This window comes from Myotis lucifugus, unplaced genomic scaffold (genome assembly GCF_000147115.1).
Source record: "Myotis lucifugus unplaced genomic scaffold, Myoluc2.0 scaffold_52, whole genome shotgun sequence".
In the NCBI taxonomy this organism is placed as follows: Eukaryota; Metazoa; Chordata; class Mammalia; order Chiroptera; family Vespertilionidae; genus Myotis; species Myotis lucifugus.
The window spans coordinates 2761101-2777332 of record NW_005871100.1 but is presented as its reverse complement, the minus strand read 5'-3'; the positions used below and the strand labels follow the sequence as shown (position 1 = coordinate 2777332).

Here is a 16232-nt window from a genome sequence, read left to right as displayed (position 1 = left end):
CTCCGCTCTCCTGGCCACAGCTCAGCTCCTTTGTCTTCGCCTATCCTCTGCTCGTACTCTGTCAGTTGAGCTCCCCTCCTCGCCTCTCCTCTCTTTTCCTCTCCTCTCCTCTCCTCTCCTCTCCTCTCCTCTCCTCTCCTCTCCTCTCCTCTCTCCTCTTCTTCCCTTTCCTCCCCCCCCTTCCTTTTCAGTTTATTTGAATTGAGAGCAGGTAAGAAGGAAAAGTTTGCCACCTTTCAGCCTGTCTTCTGAGGTTGTCTTTGTCCCATTAGAAACAAGCCGAGTGATTTGATTACCTTCAATAGTTCCTTTAAAACCTGAGAATCTCTATACATATGTCAAATAAACTTTTCTTAGAGATTTATTGTGCTTGATGGAGCACGAAGACTAACAGGACCTAGGTTCCCACACACTACAGCAATTTGTTCACCACCACCTTTAATGCCTGTACTTAGCAAGTAATTCAGACCCCTGCACCCAGCCATAGGAAAGCTGTGAGATAGGGTTGGGTGGAACCTAAGTACAAATTAGCTGGGAACTTTGAAAAGAGAATTCATCTCCAAAGAAACATATGGAAAAATTAAAAAAAAAAGAAGAAGAAGAAAGAGGAATCTAACATATGAAAACCCAATCCCACTGGAATGTTTTTTCATACATAGTATAAACGCCACATAAATAAAACCACAAACCTCTGCAGAAGTACAGGAGAGCATGGGAGCCCCCAGCTCGCTCTCCTGTCAGGGCCTCCTTCGGGAAGCAAGCGAGCGAGCATCCAGAAACAAAAGCTATTTGAAACTCTTCCTCCTGGGCACTGCGGCCTGATTCAAAGGGAACTCTGGGTAGTCCCTTAGGAGGATGCAGTATGTGAAACAACCCCAAAGGGGTCTTTGATTCAGGCTGTGAGTTTCTGAACTTTTGGGTACCAGTGGATGGTGAGCATCTTTTCAGGACAAGGAAAGTTGGAATGGAATAGTAATATTTAACTGCCACAGTGCCTGTAAAGTTTAGGACTTCCAGGGAAGAGTTCTGGCTGTACACTTCCCAGTAATATACCCACTTCTTGCCAAGTTCTGGTGAAATTTTCACTTAGAAGGTACAGTGCCTCTCTTGGTCTTGTTCCCTGTGTAAATCTCTGATTTGAAAACTTTGCAGCATTCAAGGCGTTTTAAGCTTGAGGGCTGAAATGTCACTTTAAAAGCAGGGTTAAAAAGGTCACACAGCTGCAAATAATAATAGCCCAATGAAATTCAGATTCTAGCTGCAGCCCACTTCAAGAATAACACTGAAACAGGAAACAAGCTTACTAGATCTTTTTACCAGGGAAGCTAGTAAGGACACATCTGATAAAATGTGTGTGTGTGTGTGTGTGTGTGTGTGTGTGTGTGTGTGAGACAGACACATAAAGAGAGACAGAGAAAGACATACATAACAAAACAAAGACACACAGTGGAATAGACAGTACAGAGAGAGAGACATAGAGTTTCAGAGGGAGAAGATATAGAAAAATAAGATAAAGACACACAGATTCAGAAATGGATACAAAGACACACAAAATAATTGATTTGCTTGGACTGAAATTCAAGGGTGTTTATTTTTTATTAGAAATTATGACATTCATACTTGAAAATTAAAGATATATTTAAAATACCAGGTTTTACTTTTCTCTCATTTTGAAGTTATCTTCCATTAGTTATTTTTAAGTAATGTCTCTTTGAATGTTCCCATTTTAGAATGTTTTACTAAAATAGTCTTGTTTTACAGATGAGCAAATACGATAATGAAAGGTACAGTTTTCTTCCCAAAGAAAGTCTTTGCCCCAAATTGAATATATAATTCCTTTCCAATAGCTAGCCATGTGGTAGGAGAACCATGTTGTGTCCTTGCTTTTATTTATTATTATTTTTTAAATCCTCACCTGAGGACACTTTTTTTAAAAATTGATTTTTAGAGAGAGAGGAAGGGAGGAGAGAGTAAACTATCCATCAGTTGCCTCCCATGCACCCCCCCCCCCACGGGGGATTGAACCCACATTCTATTTATGTTCCCTGATCAGGAATCAAATCCAAAACTTTTTGGTGTATGGGATGATGCTCCAACCAATCGAGCCACCCTTCCAGGGCTGTGTCCTTTTTATAAAAAGTAGAGTCAGGCATCTCAGAATAAATAACCTATACTGTGTTGTTGGTGAATTTCTGTTGGATTATTATTGTGTGTGGGTCTTTGCTTTTTTTGACGGATACATTGATTGAGATATCGGCTTCCTCCTTACTGAAACACCAGTACTGAAACACCTTTGCTCCCAGAAACAAAGTAGGATTGATGTCAACTCACACAGTGTGACTAACTCAAGATGCGCCAGTTTGTCAGCTGTCCTTGGCACTTAGGAAGGACCGGTTTCCTCCTCTAGTGCTCTCTCAGCAGTCTAGGAAATTCAGCGAGGTAGAAGGTCTGTTTCACATGAGTCCTGCCAAGAAGACTCTCTCCACAATCACAGTAGGACAATAAATGCCGACAGATGTTGTTAACATCACTGTTAAAATTCATACACCCTCTTTCAGTTCTATAATTCCTTCATATCCGGATTAACAATACCAGAGCTGATGGGGCACATTAATGTTGTTATTAGTGCTCACTAACATTTAGATTCAGTTTGTAGCTTTAAAGTTCCCATAACTTTTGGTGTTGATCAAAGTGCATGCCAGATTTTCAGATTAAAGCAACATTTTTAGTGTCTTACTGTTCTCAATCCTATATCACTGTGCAACTCTACCTGCTGTTCCTGAGGGAAATATGTGCCAATCCACTAAGATTGGAGTTTAACTGAGGATCAGCAATGGTGTCCTATGATTTAGACGGAGAAACAGCCCTCTTGGCTTTTACAGCAAATGGTATAGTAGGTTGTTTTGTGTTTTTTTCCATTTGGACTCACTGTTGTCCTTTTTTTAAAATACATATTTACAGTCTTTTGCGTAGACTATCCAAGTTTTAGAAACATTTGTTTTTTTGCAATGTTTGTCATTCATGAAATGGTAATTCCAAGGATATCCCTGCCTGGCAAAGCATCTGAATGGATTGCATCAGCCATTGTGGAAGATTTCCCATTTTAGACCAAGAGGAATTTGTGGGGTCAGATGATGAACAATGAAAGGGATTCTTGCTCATTGCGAGGCCAGACGAATCCAGTGGCAGTTGAGGGTCTGAATTGCAAATCCAACCTGTCATCTCCTTGTCAACTGCGAAAAACCTCTATTCACTTTAGGCACTAGTAGAGTTTGTTATTAGGGTTTTGTGTTGTTTTCCAAAAATTTGAAGGGAAATTAGACTCATGAGGCATTTAAGTGAACACTGAATCTGAACTTTGGGAAAGAGAAACAAGAAATAGAAACTTTCAAATGATTGAACAGCCAGCCACAATTATGACTGTAACTAACCAAAGTTATGGGTTCACTCCATGTTCCTCAAAGGGCACTCTGTGGGGGCCACAGGCAGCTCACAAATGGCTAACAGACTGGATTTCAGTGGTTTTGATGCTCATGGCAACATTAACAGACTGAATTTATCATGAATCAACACATTTACATGTGAAATTTAATGAAAAGTAGCTTTAACTCATTGTTTTCACTAAAAGCAACTTCACTTCCTCCCCCCCCATTAAATCTGGGGAGATTTTTGGCCTTAACTGGGAACAGGTGGAATGAGGCCTGCACAACTTTCTGCCTCGCTGTACACTTGGTTCTAGGCCAAAGAAGGTTGAGAACCACTGCCGTAGGAATAGAGAAAAGGCAAGCTGTTTGAGAAGGTTTATTGTGATGATTCAGGATCCATTCCACAAATATTTATTGAACGCCTACTATGTCAGCTCTGTGCATTGCCAAACACCACTTGGTTCATTAGAATATACCAGCTAGAAAAACAACTGAATGGGAAATGAGATGATGAAGCCCCCCTTCTGAGAACCAAACGCAGAACACGCTGTCTGAAATCACATCTGAGTGATCTGCCCCCACTTGATGGATGATACATAGGGCCTTAGTAGGAGTCTTTTTAAGAGAATAATTATTACAATACGTTCTAGAAAAGAGCCATAATAAAAGACCATAAAATGGCTCTTGACTGATACATCAGACCAGATCATACTAGTTGATAAAAATAATGATGCCTGCATGGTAGAGCGGCACCATTTAGTAAAACTACAAACGCCCACAAAGAAAGGAATGAGCAAGGATGTGCTGTTTGGAGAGGCTGAATGTGGGAACTGTGGGGCATCCAAATAAAGCAGTTGAAGTTCACACACATATCTACACACCCACTCAGGCCTTATTAATCACTGAAAACTTATTTTAGCAACTGCCATTTTACCTTAGGACTTTCATTTCAGTACTGTGTTGCCAAATCATTTGGTCCATGGGATCCATAGCATGTAATAAATTGATACAGATGTATTTATGTTTAACAAGTAAAATAATAAAATGACAGGTAAGCATATTGATGACTGAACTCTAAACTATCTGATGGCAGACTCAGTCTTTCTCTGATCGATCAGATTCCTCTAAATGTAATGTCCATGCTATGAAGGCTCAATAAGACAGAGTAAATCTAAATGGCCGGTATCAAGTGAAATAAGTCAGATAGAAAAAGTTAAGGACCATATGATTTCACTGGTATGTGGAATATAAAAGTGAAAGCAACAAATGAACAAACAAGAAAAACAAACAACAAATCATAGACAGAGATAACAGTATGACAGTTACCAGAGGGATGGGGTGTGAAGGTAGTAAAGGGTAAGGGGATCAAATATATGGTGATAGAAGATTTGACTTTGGGTGGTGGGCACACATACAGGTGATGTATTATAGAATCATGCACTTGAAACCTATATAATTTTATTTACCAACTAGAGGCCTGATGCATGAAATTCGTGCAAGAGTAGGCCTTGCTTCCCTCTGGCACCTGGGACCCCGGCTTCCCTCGCAGTCCTGGCTTCATCTGGAAGGTCGTCCAGAAGGATGTCCAGTCCAATTAGCATATTACGCTTTTATTATTATAGATGTTACCCCAATAAAACTAATTTAAAAATCTATATGACTGGACCTTATTCTGTCTCTAAGCACAGCATCAAAGTATAATTCCATGTTATTTGTTACAGCTCATATGCAAATTATAACTAATAATTAATAAAAGGTAGCTAATGTTGGCACCAAGCAGAATTGCTAAATAATCACCTTTATGGGCTGGAATTTATGGGAAAAATCAGCATTTTGATGGACTATGGTTTGGAATAGAGTTGTGATTATGGTAGGAAAGTACTTTCCATAATTATGAGTCAGAGCTTAGTCATCCTCTCCTTTCACTTTGGCTTGTTAATGTATCTCAAGTTAAGCAATAGCACTTTCAATCTTGACCATTTCTGTTTGTTGATCATTAATCTAATTCGTTATCACTAGTTACTATTTTTGGATGTAGGCTGTAAATGTATTCATATGGAACTCTCCCATTATTACTGTGATGTAATCTTAATGTTGATTAGTAATATTACGAATATTGGCATTCTTTTGTTACTTTGTCAACTAAAGCTCTGTGTGGTGCCCAAGAAAGACCCACCTTATAGCAAATGCTCTTTTAAAATATTAAAGTGAGGTTCCAATAAAGCTTGCCTGCAAACCTCCCATGTTTAAACACACCTTTACATGCACAGACCTTTGTGCATAAGTTGGAAATGTCTTACAGGCCTCCTAACTGATCAGTGTGATTCAGGAATGAAGTTACTGAAGACTGATATTCATGCTCCCATTGTAAAGGAGGGAAAAATTGAGACCTGAAATAATTCAATGGCCTGGCACTGCTCAGGCAGGTCATGACCCCAGAGACAAAAAAAAGTTCCCGGGAAGCATTTCTAAAACTTTACTAGAAAAACAAGGCATATTTAATTAATGGATAACCCGATTACTCTGTTGTTTAATCACTCTTGGATCAAAATCATTTTTTAGCTTTAAAGTCACCCTTTATTTTGAGGCTTAGAAGTAAGTTATCAGCATTTATAGCAGAGAGGAGGGATGCTCCATGAAAAGTGATAACAAAATTAAATGAATAATGGGATATGAGAAGTTATTTAATTGCTCATGACTTTTCTAAGACAAGTGCAAAGAAAGCTTCTAAAGATATTTGTCATTTTTGTTGTTGTTTGTTTTGTCCTTCTAACTATAATAGAGCAAGAGTTTAAACAATATGGCTGATATAAGAAAGCTGGAAAATTATGCTAAGTAAATGTGTTGACAGCTGACCAATGGGAGGTATTACTAATGAAGATTGAAAAAGGCATTTCCCTGGCCAGGTAGCTCAGTTGGTTAGAGTGTCGTCCCAATACACCAACGTGTTACGGGTTCAATCCCCGGTCAGAATATATACAAGAAGCAACCAATGGATGCATAAACAAGTGGAACAACAAACCGGTGTTTCTCTCGCTCTCCCTTCTCTCTCTAAAATCAATCAGTAAATCACAAAAAAGTGGCATTGCTTGGTGAAAATTGTACAATGAGGATAAATAGTGTTGTGAAGATGGTTCACATTTTTAATTTTGTCTTTGTTTTTTTAACATCTCACTAGAAATGTTATTTTAGGCAAGTCTTTTTGCTTTGTGTTTCATAAAAGCAAAAGTATGCATTTCCCAAATAATATATGTGGAATATATTCAGATTTGGGGGAAGGGTATAATAACAAAAAAATTAGAACTGAGCTTTTTTTCCTTCAAGATAATAAAGTTTCCTTGGACAAACAATGACTATGACCTGAGTTGAAGCAGAACTCCCTCTTTCAAGGGCAAAGGTGATGTGGGACTCTCTGGAGTCACAAGTAGCATTTCAAAGAAGCAAATTGCTTCCCGTGCTCAGAGACAAAGCAATAGGTTTTAGTTTCACAGTAGAGCCATGTAGCTCCCCATACACTCAACTTTAAAATTGCCAAAAAGTATGATTTAGAAAATGATTTAAATTGTGTAACAAAATGTCCATAATACTTTTCATATTTAAAATATTTATGTTACTGTATCCATTGGTAACCACAAAACCATGTATACTGTATTTTTATGAGCTTTTGGGAAGCTTTGCAAAGGTAATTTTGATTATGCTCAATTTTTGCCTAATGAATTTACCTTAGAACCTGACCCCAACATAAATAAGAAAAGACCACACTATAATTTAACATGTATCTGAGATCATAACACAGGGCTTCTCCCTGCAAAGCTACCTTATTCCAGATAACTTATCTAGAGCATAAAAGCAGAGCCTCAATATAATATTAATTTCAAATTAGCCTATAAAACCAAATCAACAAAATATCCAAGGTGATGTATTTTTGCATTTTCTGAGTTACCCCTACATAGTTGGATAGTTTTTGCTAAAGCATTACCAAATGCCTGAGATGAAAGGGAATTTAAGGCCCAGGCTCTCAGCAGGGTCATTTGCTAAACTGGCTGCAGGACCTCTCTGCATCCCTTGGTCATACTGAAGCTCGGTGGTTTTGGTGACCATAGAGGAATCATTTGACCTGTTGCTCAGGTTGTCCAGTTACTGCCACTTCCCTTACTGTCATAAGTAGACCCCCCAAATGACAGGTGGGAACTTTGCTTTGGAATCTGCTTGTGCAGGTGAGGTCTTACCTGGTAACTACACAGTCCAGGTGGTTTTCCACAGGCAGGATTTTTATTGCACAAGCCCATGCCCTTTTTCTTTAAAGTACAGCAAATATGGCCTCCAGAAAACAGTAGGAATCCAGACAGCAGGGAGGCTAATGTTCATGTTCATGCTTTTCTCTTCTAATTTGGGAATTGGCATAGAGAGGGGGCTCCACGCACTGCTTTCCTCACGTTTCTCAGGTGGAAGCAGAAAATATTCATGGATTTGTTTTCCTTCCTCCCTCTCCCGCTGGCCCTTCAGATTTATGAGGAATCCAAGATGAATCTGGAGCAGGAGAGGCCATTCATCTGCAGTGCTCCAGGCTGCTCCCAGGTGAGTGTGGGGATCTTCTGCTCATCTTAGAGGGGTCACACCTACCTTCCAACAGGGGAGCAACTCTCTCTTGACAATCATGCCTCCTGTGGGCTTTCATTTTTCACCAAGGTATCATATCGTCAAAGTCCCCCTCACCATCATCACCATCATCATCATCATCAATGTGTTCATTTTTCATTTTGAATAGTTTGAACTACTTCCCTCATAGCCCCTGAAAAACATCGGTGTTGGCCACTTCCACCCATAACTTCTCCCTGGAAGTACGCTAGTTGCATCTTGCCCACCAGATGCTCAGGTTAGTTATTTCAGAAAGAGGGGAAGGAGGGTGCCTGCTGTTACAACAGCTACTTGAATATTGGCTCTTTGGTTTACTGGTGAAAGAGCTTACAATCAGTGGTTGAATTCTATTTTGTTTTGTTGTCCTATTTGAGTTAAATAAACCCCCTGTAACTCTTTGAAAACCTACAGTCTTTCTATTTATTTAAACTTTAAGAGGGGAAGTTGGCCTACTGTGCTAGATTAAACCTCTTTTAGCCTCCAACGGCTCCAATCAAGTGGAATTGTGAGAATTAGATGAGATGCTGCATATAGTTTAGTATAGAGCCTGCACATAAGTGTTCAATTAATGTTTGCTGTTGTTACTATTCCTGCTGCTCTTATTATTACACTGGAACCTGTCCCTAGAAGAAATTGGAAATATCCATCATCTAACATCAGAGTGTTACATATTGTCTTTGGAATTTGATGGTGACTTTTTCTATACATGACCCTTTGGGTGTCTTCATGTTCCAGTCATTGGAAAATGACCACATATGGTCACTCTCACGCCAAGATCTTCATTCTATTGGATATGGGACAAGCTCAAAGCACAGGCTCTTTCCAACGTGGGTAGTTAAGCTCACTTGCCCTAAATTGCCCACTTTCCTGCGCCACCCTATTTATGTGGTGCGGTTGGCAGCACCGTATGTCCAGGAGTCAGATGAGAGGTGATGTCTATTGAGGGCCCTTGTTATATCTCCCCAGAGAGTTTGGAGGGTCTGGGAGCCTTTTGGAGAGAAGATGCCATGGAAAAATGAATGTTGTTGCTGGTGCTGCCTTGTGGTGTTGCTGGTAATATCAGCCACTGACTGAGAAACCAGAGTCCTTTGCTTGGATTCTAGCAAGTTCTCCCAGGGCTTTTTTTGTGAATGTTGATTTGCAACCTATAAATAAGAAAAGAAGTAGAGAAAATTATTTTGAATTTAAACTACTTTTCAGCAAACTGGTTTTGGAGGTCATTTTGAAATAGGAAACACTGGGACAACATAGATGGGATGATCCATAACTGGGAAAATCCTACTATCCATTGTGAGTGCAGACAATGGCCTTACCTAAATAAGGTAACGCTGGTTCCCTTTTAGTTTCCTTAGGGAGAAGTCTCAAGGGCCAAAGGGAACCAGAGAATTTGAGCATTATGCTTTGGTTTAGCCATGAAAATGTGACCTTAAGTTTTCTTCAGTTCAAGTCACTCAGCAAATTTTGGGGTGCCTACTATGTGCATATGACATATGTATCTCTGTCCTCACAGAGCTTCTAGTCTAGGCATCATATTTGCAACCACATAATCAGTTAATCAGTTAATTTCTGAATTACAATTTTCCATGAAGGAAGAGCACAGGCCACCTTGAAGAGTATCATAGGGGGATTTCCTTTCCTTGGGGAGGGTAATGGGAGCTCCGCTATGGAAGGGGCATTTAACGGAATGGGATCCTCCAGGGATCTGGCATACTATAAACCAATGAGGTTCATAGCGAGTCAGGATTCCAGCAGAGCCCAGATTGTGACTGGTAGTAGAGGAGAGCCTTTGAGGAAGGTTGTTAATCACATCTAATACTTAGATAAGTCACAGAGAAGGGAACTGCATGTAGGTCATCAGACTGTGTGACAAAGTTTCCTAGCCTTGTCACTGTTGACATCTGGTGCTGATTAATTCTTGGAGGGGGGACTGTGCATTACAGGATGCTTAGAAGCATCCCTGATCTCTACCTACTAGATCCCAGTAGCACTCACTCCCTAGTTGCGAAAACGAAAAATGTCTTCAGGAATTGCTAACCATCCCAAATTGCCCCAGGTTGAGAATGCCCAATGGTTTGAAGTTTGGCTTTAGCCTTCTTTCTTTTTGGATCCCTTCCTTTTGGGGGGTCACCTACCTCTAACTGATGCTCTCCACTGGATTTTAAAGTTTGCTGTAAGCCATCTCTTCTCCTTTTTGGAATAAGGCAGTGTGTAAAAAAATAAATGCCATAGACATGTGGTCACTGGTGTCAGATGCTGCGAGAGCTGGGACAGTCAGAAGCCTGAGCAAAGGCTGTTGGGTTTGGCAGTGGGTGCTTGCCGGCGACCTATGAGAGAGGAGCCAGGGTGGGGGCCAGAGTGGAAGGATTAATGAGCGAGTGGGTGGCGAGGAAGTGGAGGTGGCCAGCATAGAGGACTCTTTCAAGAGCACTAGGGAGTGACGGGAAGCAGAGTGATATAATGGCAGCCTGAGAACGATGCTGCTTGAGAGAGGTTCTTTTTTAAATTAAAGGCGAGCCATGGCTGGATTTACTCAAGGGCAAGGATGAGTGAGCTGGCTGGCTTGAAGGTCCCCAACTGAAGCACCAATTCTGGGAAGATAGGGGATGTAGAACATCCTACGGAGGAGAGGGGGTGCTTATTCCTCTGAGAGAGGACGGAATGGAAATGGAATCTGTGAAGTTACATCAAATTCTGAGGTGGAGGTGGTAATAAAGGATGAAAGGGGTACCTTTCAAATGACCTTGAACTTCTCACCGAAGGAGTAGGTCATTTCCTTGAGAAGGCTGGGGACTGAGGAAAAGGCCAGATGAACATGAGAATTGAGGATTTGTATAGTTTCTTGGTTTTTAGTAAAACTCTAAGCCTCTCCCCTCAATGCCCTGCCAAATTTAAATGTAAAGATGCATTTAAAACTTGATGTCTCTATTTAATATGGAAGCGCTTCTTTTCCTCAGCAAGCTGTTATAAAACATGTGCATCTTTCATTTGAAGAGGTATTGGAATTGAGAAAGTGTAGTAGTTGCCCAGTGATTACAAGGATCTCCTGGTGGGAGGTTAGGAAATACCCCTGGAGTCAGTTGTGATCATGGCATTTACTTAGTGACATTCCATATCCTGGGGACCTGCTTGGAGAAGAAAGGATGGCCGGGAATTGGAAAGGGGAGTGAATATGAATTATCAATGCTGCATTGGGGATGATGGAAGGATTTTCTTCCCCCTTTCAATCATTGGAAAAACACTTGGCTCTATGAGGAACGGCCTATAGTGCCTGCGAGTACTTTTTGTGTTTATAATGCCTTATATATTTGCTTTGTCCCAGAAGTAATGAAAAACAGCTTCTCTCCTCTTTCTGATCTCACAAAGTTCAATGTTAAGCTCACTGTTTCTTTGTCCTCCACATCAATCATGTTTCAGGTTCCAGTGGCCTCTCTTAGCTCTGTCTTTGTTATAGACAATCCATTTTGGTTATTTATAATTTGCTGTTAGTTTCCTACCCAATTAAAAAAGACATCACAGATGTCCTATACTGTCTCTTTTGGAAAGTAATTTATAGTCAATATGAAATATAATGGAAATTATTATTATTTAGTAAGTATTCTAGTTAACATTCTATTTTAAGCTATTATTATACAGAGCCAAAAAATGGCTTACAGGTACAAAGTAAAGGATATTGCTATGTTGTTTGTTGATTTTATATACATATATATCACAGAAAAAGTTAAGTTACAAACTTTTTTGAGAGAAGGAATAAGACATTTAATCTATGTCTCTAAACCATACATGGTAATGTCACATAGTTGATGCAGTCATTATAAGGTGTTACAAAAGACCAAAGAATAGATGAATCTGCAGCAAAAACCCAAGTCATTATAAATCTTTGTATTCAGAAATCTCATAATTATCATGCTTTTCAAATTCTATACTCTCCAATTTATATATGACTGACATATAAATGTGTGATATTTATTTGAAGAATTACTTTTAGAATATTCTGAAGGATTTAACTCAGTAAATTCCCTCATTCTCATGAACACATCATACTATCTGCAGAAGAGAGTTCTATCATATTAGCGATGGCCATTGAAATTTATAATGACTCTGGAGGAACTGGGAAGCCCTGAAAGATTGCCTAAATTATCAAAGATTCGGAAATGTTCAGCAGAGTTTGTTGTCTTTTGTTATATTTGACTTTGATAAAGCAGATACTCTGTTAAGTCCAGTTATTTAAAAAATCCAGTCTGAGTCAGTATAGGCTAGGATCTACTATAATAACAAATTACCCCAGAGCTTCAATGACTTAAAACAACAAAGGCTGATTTCAATTGCCCAAGCATACACTTCTATTGTAGGTTGGCAGGATGTTTTTCATAATCCTTTAGTGACTAGGATAATTGAAGGGCCACTATTTCTAATATTGTGAATCACCATGCTGCAAGGGAGAAGGAGGGGGATCTCTAGAGGGTCTTGCATCAAGAATTAGATGCTCACATCTGGGTGACCTGTGACTTCCATTCATTACTCAATGGGCAGAACTAGACATATGGCCCCACCCAACCACATGAGGGCCAGGAAATACAATCCCACCATGTGACCAGAAGACAGACAGCTGAAAATATTTGGGAGCAGCATTTTGACAACCATAATATCACTCTTTGAAAATTAAAAATAAAGTATTGGTTTACAACACTGTACAGAGTATAAAATATCAAAAATAATTTGTCACACTACTATAAATCATATGTATAGTTATAAAAAAATCAGATAATGAGTGTCCAAGGTCTTCATAAACAGAAACATACTATACAAATGTCAGGGTGCATACTTGTAGGTTTATACCAGTATGTCAAATAATTAATCAAGACCTGTAATTCTTTCCCAAAGTCTGACATGAATCAAAAATTTTTTCCTACTTCATACATTTCTCCTACTTTCAGTTAATCTATAGATAATGTCTAGCATACTTACTATGTCTTAGACTTACTTTTACATCATTATGGATAACAATAACTACTAGAGAAGAGTTCCAAATAGTTTTGCAAAACTCCAGTACTACTCAGGTCTAAATTAATTTTAAAAATTGGACATGTTTTTCTCATATGTTTAGGTAGAAATGGGAGATTACTTTTGTCAGGTTAGTTATTCTTTGCAATCATAAATAAACATCCATTTAAACAATCTTTTATTCTTTAAAAATACAGCACATTTCTCTTGTAGATATTATTTTAATATTTTCAATATTATTAAGTTTCCTGTCTCTGTTTATCTTCATCTAAACACAAAGTTAAGGTCTATACTTAGATACCTCTAGTTCCTAAGGAAGCATCTAGTTTACTGATGACTCATCACAGTTGGTTATATTCAAGTCTTTATTATTATGTCTAAGAATAAAAGGCCTTCAAAGGAATTCACAGGGGAGGTGTGGGGAGTCAGATAATAGTGGAAGGCGAAGATCTTCTATGTCTTATTAGTACTCAGCCAGATTTTTCTACAACATAATTAAGGCCCTGGTTAATTATAAAGGAAATAATGATGCATATATTTGGGAGTAATTCAAAGGAGCATCCCAATATATTTGCTCACAGAAAATAATTTATCATTTTACTTACTCATGCTTTCACACCTTTTCAGAACAGTGTTTTGTTTTGCCTGTCACATTTGCAATGCTGAATAAATCTTTTCTCTGTAATGGCAAATATATATTACAAAACTGAATGGCTCCTCTCCCCTCTCCCTTTTTTCTCTATTTGTCTGACAGCGCTTCCCAACAGAGGATCATCTGATGATTCATAGGCACAAGCATGAAATGACTTTGAAGTTTCCCTCAATAAAAACAGACAATATGTTATCAGGTAAGGAGCCATCAGGCAAAGAGGCTTTGCGTGATCAGCCACCAATACTTGTTCTACTCATGATAGGGTGATTTCCACTAGAAAATTCTGTGCCATGAAAATATACATTTCTAAGGTATAAAAAAGACTTAAAATAATGGTAAGCAAAAATATAATCAGCTAATGCAGTGTTCACTCAAATAATTGGAGAGCTGTGACTTTTCATTTTCTGGCATGTAAATATTTATTACTCTAAAACTTGGCTCCATATATCTTTGTAAAAAGCACACACCTGTGATCACTCAGGTGGCAAATATAAATTAAGCATCTATAATGCATATTGCATTGTTCTGAGTGACATGCAAGGTGTAAAAATTTATATGATTTCTGTTCTCAAGGGTGTCACAATTAGTTTGTACCCTAACACTTAGCCAAAATAGAGGACTGGGACTGTCCACGATATCCAGATGGTTCCCAACTTACTAGATACTGGTAGTTTGACTTATGATGGTTCAACTTACAATTTTGTGAGTTTGTGATGGTGAAAGAGATAAGCATTCAGTAGAAAATGAACTTCAAATTTTGAATTTTGAATCTTGATCTTTTCTCTCATGGTGCTGGGCAGAGGCAGTGAGCAGCAGCCCTGCTCAGCCACGAGATCACGAGGTGAAATAACTGATACACTAGAGTGTCCTGTGTTGTCAGTGGTTTTGGGATATCGTGTTTTGTGTTTTCGCATCCCATCATGTCTATAACCTATGTATGGAAGTATATTGTCCTCCGTTGGTTCTCACTTTGAACTGTGTCTCCTGCTTCTGGTGAGAAGAGGAGGACAATTACTCCTGAGATAAAACTCAAGATAATTGCCAAACTGTAGGGTAAAGTAAGTGTTCCGAGCACATTTAAGGCAGGCTAGGCTAAGCCATCATGTTCAGTAAGTTAGGTGTATTAAATGCACTTTTGACTTATGATATTTTCAACTTATGATGGATTTATTGGAGGTAACCCTACCACAAGTAAAGGAACACCTGATATCAAATGAGTATTGTAAGGAAAAATACCCTGCAACTTTAATAGAAAGAGCTCTCTTTCTGGACTGAAGTGGTAGGTGAAGGTTTCCTTAAGAAACAGTACCGACTTCATACGTGGGAGATTAAAAGAGATACTGCATGGAACCATAGCAAGTTCTCAGCAAATGTGAGCAGAAGTAAAAAACAATAATCCATCAATTAATTGCCATTCCTTCCCAGTTTGATAGGTGGTATGGTAAATTAGGAAGAGGGCAAGGCCAGGGGTGAGGAAACTTAAACTCTGTCTAGCCTGAGCTCTGACTCCACCAGCTGTCTGACCTTGCGGAAGTTAACACACCCTTCTGGGCCTCGGTTTCTTTTTCCATAAAATGGGAATGATTTTATCTGCCAAATCTATTCCACAGGGTAATTGTGACGATTCAATGAAAGAATGTAAATTGAAGTGTTTTATAAATCTCAGCAGGGTAATTGAAGCATTTCCCATTACCCTTCTTAGGATAGAAATATTTCCCCAGAGCCACCAGCTCCCTGGTATTGTGAGAGAGTGAGGAATCCATGAACATGTTAGAGTGATAGCACAAGAACAGCTGACGGCCCTGGCGATTATAATTTAACATTTCTATGGCACTTAAATCTTACAAGTATTTTATTAGCCCAATTACTAGTAAATCCGCCAAGAGTTTGTCAGACAGATTATTTTTGCAACTCTTATTACTGGTAGAGGAGGTGACACACAAAGACATGGAGCCACTTTTCCAAGCTCACCAAACAGGGCAAAGATGAGGACCTGATCCTGCAGTCCTAACCCATTGACTTGTACTGGCCACTGCACTGTCATCCTTTACAAGTTTATATACACAATCAAATACTCCTGGTGACAGAGCTGTCCACACAGCTTCATCAACCCACCAGTGACTTGCTAATAGTTCAAATACATTGTGGTTTGGAAGACTCTCCAAAGTCTAAGGCATCCTCTTCCTTGTCCTTCCATCACCACCTACCACCTCTCTCTCTCTCTCTGCTTGTTTGTTTTTACTGAACCAGCTGGCTCTTCAGAAATAGTTTGTGTGAAGTCTAGAAACAGAGATGCAGAAACTCAAATTTGTAAGAATTATAAAAACCTACAAGGGCTAAGAAGGACGGTCAGTTCTTGTGTTTTTATTATTTACTAGAGGCCCGGTGCACGAAATTTGTGCACGGTGGTGGTGGGGGGGGGGGTTGTCCCTCAGCCTGACCTGAACCCTCTCCAATCTGGGATCCCTTGGGGGATGTTCGACTGCTGGTTCGATCCTGTGGGATGGGGCTTAAAC

The 16232-nt window shown here is 39.3% G+C and overlaps 1 protein-coding gene across 1 annotated transcript in view; it reads left to right on the top strand.

Annotated features, from left to right (window-relative positions):
• CREB5 (cAMP responsive element binding protein 5) overlaps window positions 1-16232 on the top strand; it is a 381586-nt gene that overhangs the window by 57439 nt on the left and 307915 nt on the right. The window contains exons 2-3 of the mRNA XM_023753829.1: window positions 7932-8003; window positions 13819-13912. Coding sequence (XP_023609597.1) covers window positions 7950-8003; window positions 13819-13912 — 148 coding nt within the window. The 5' untranslated portion in view covers window positions 7932-7949. The remainder of the gene's footprint in view (window positions 1-7931; window positions 8004-13818; window positions 13913-16232) is intronic.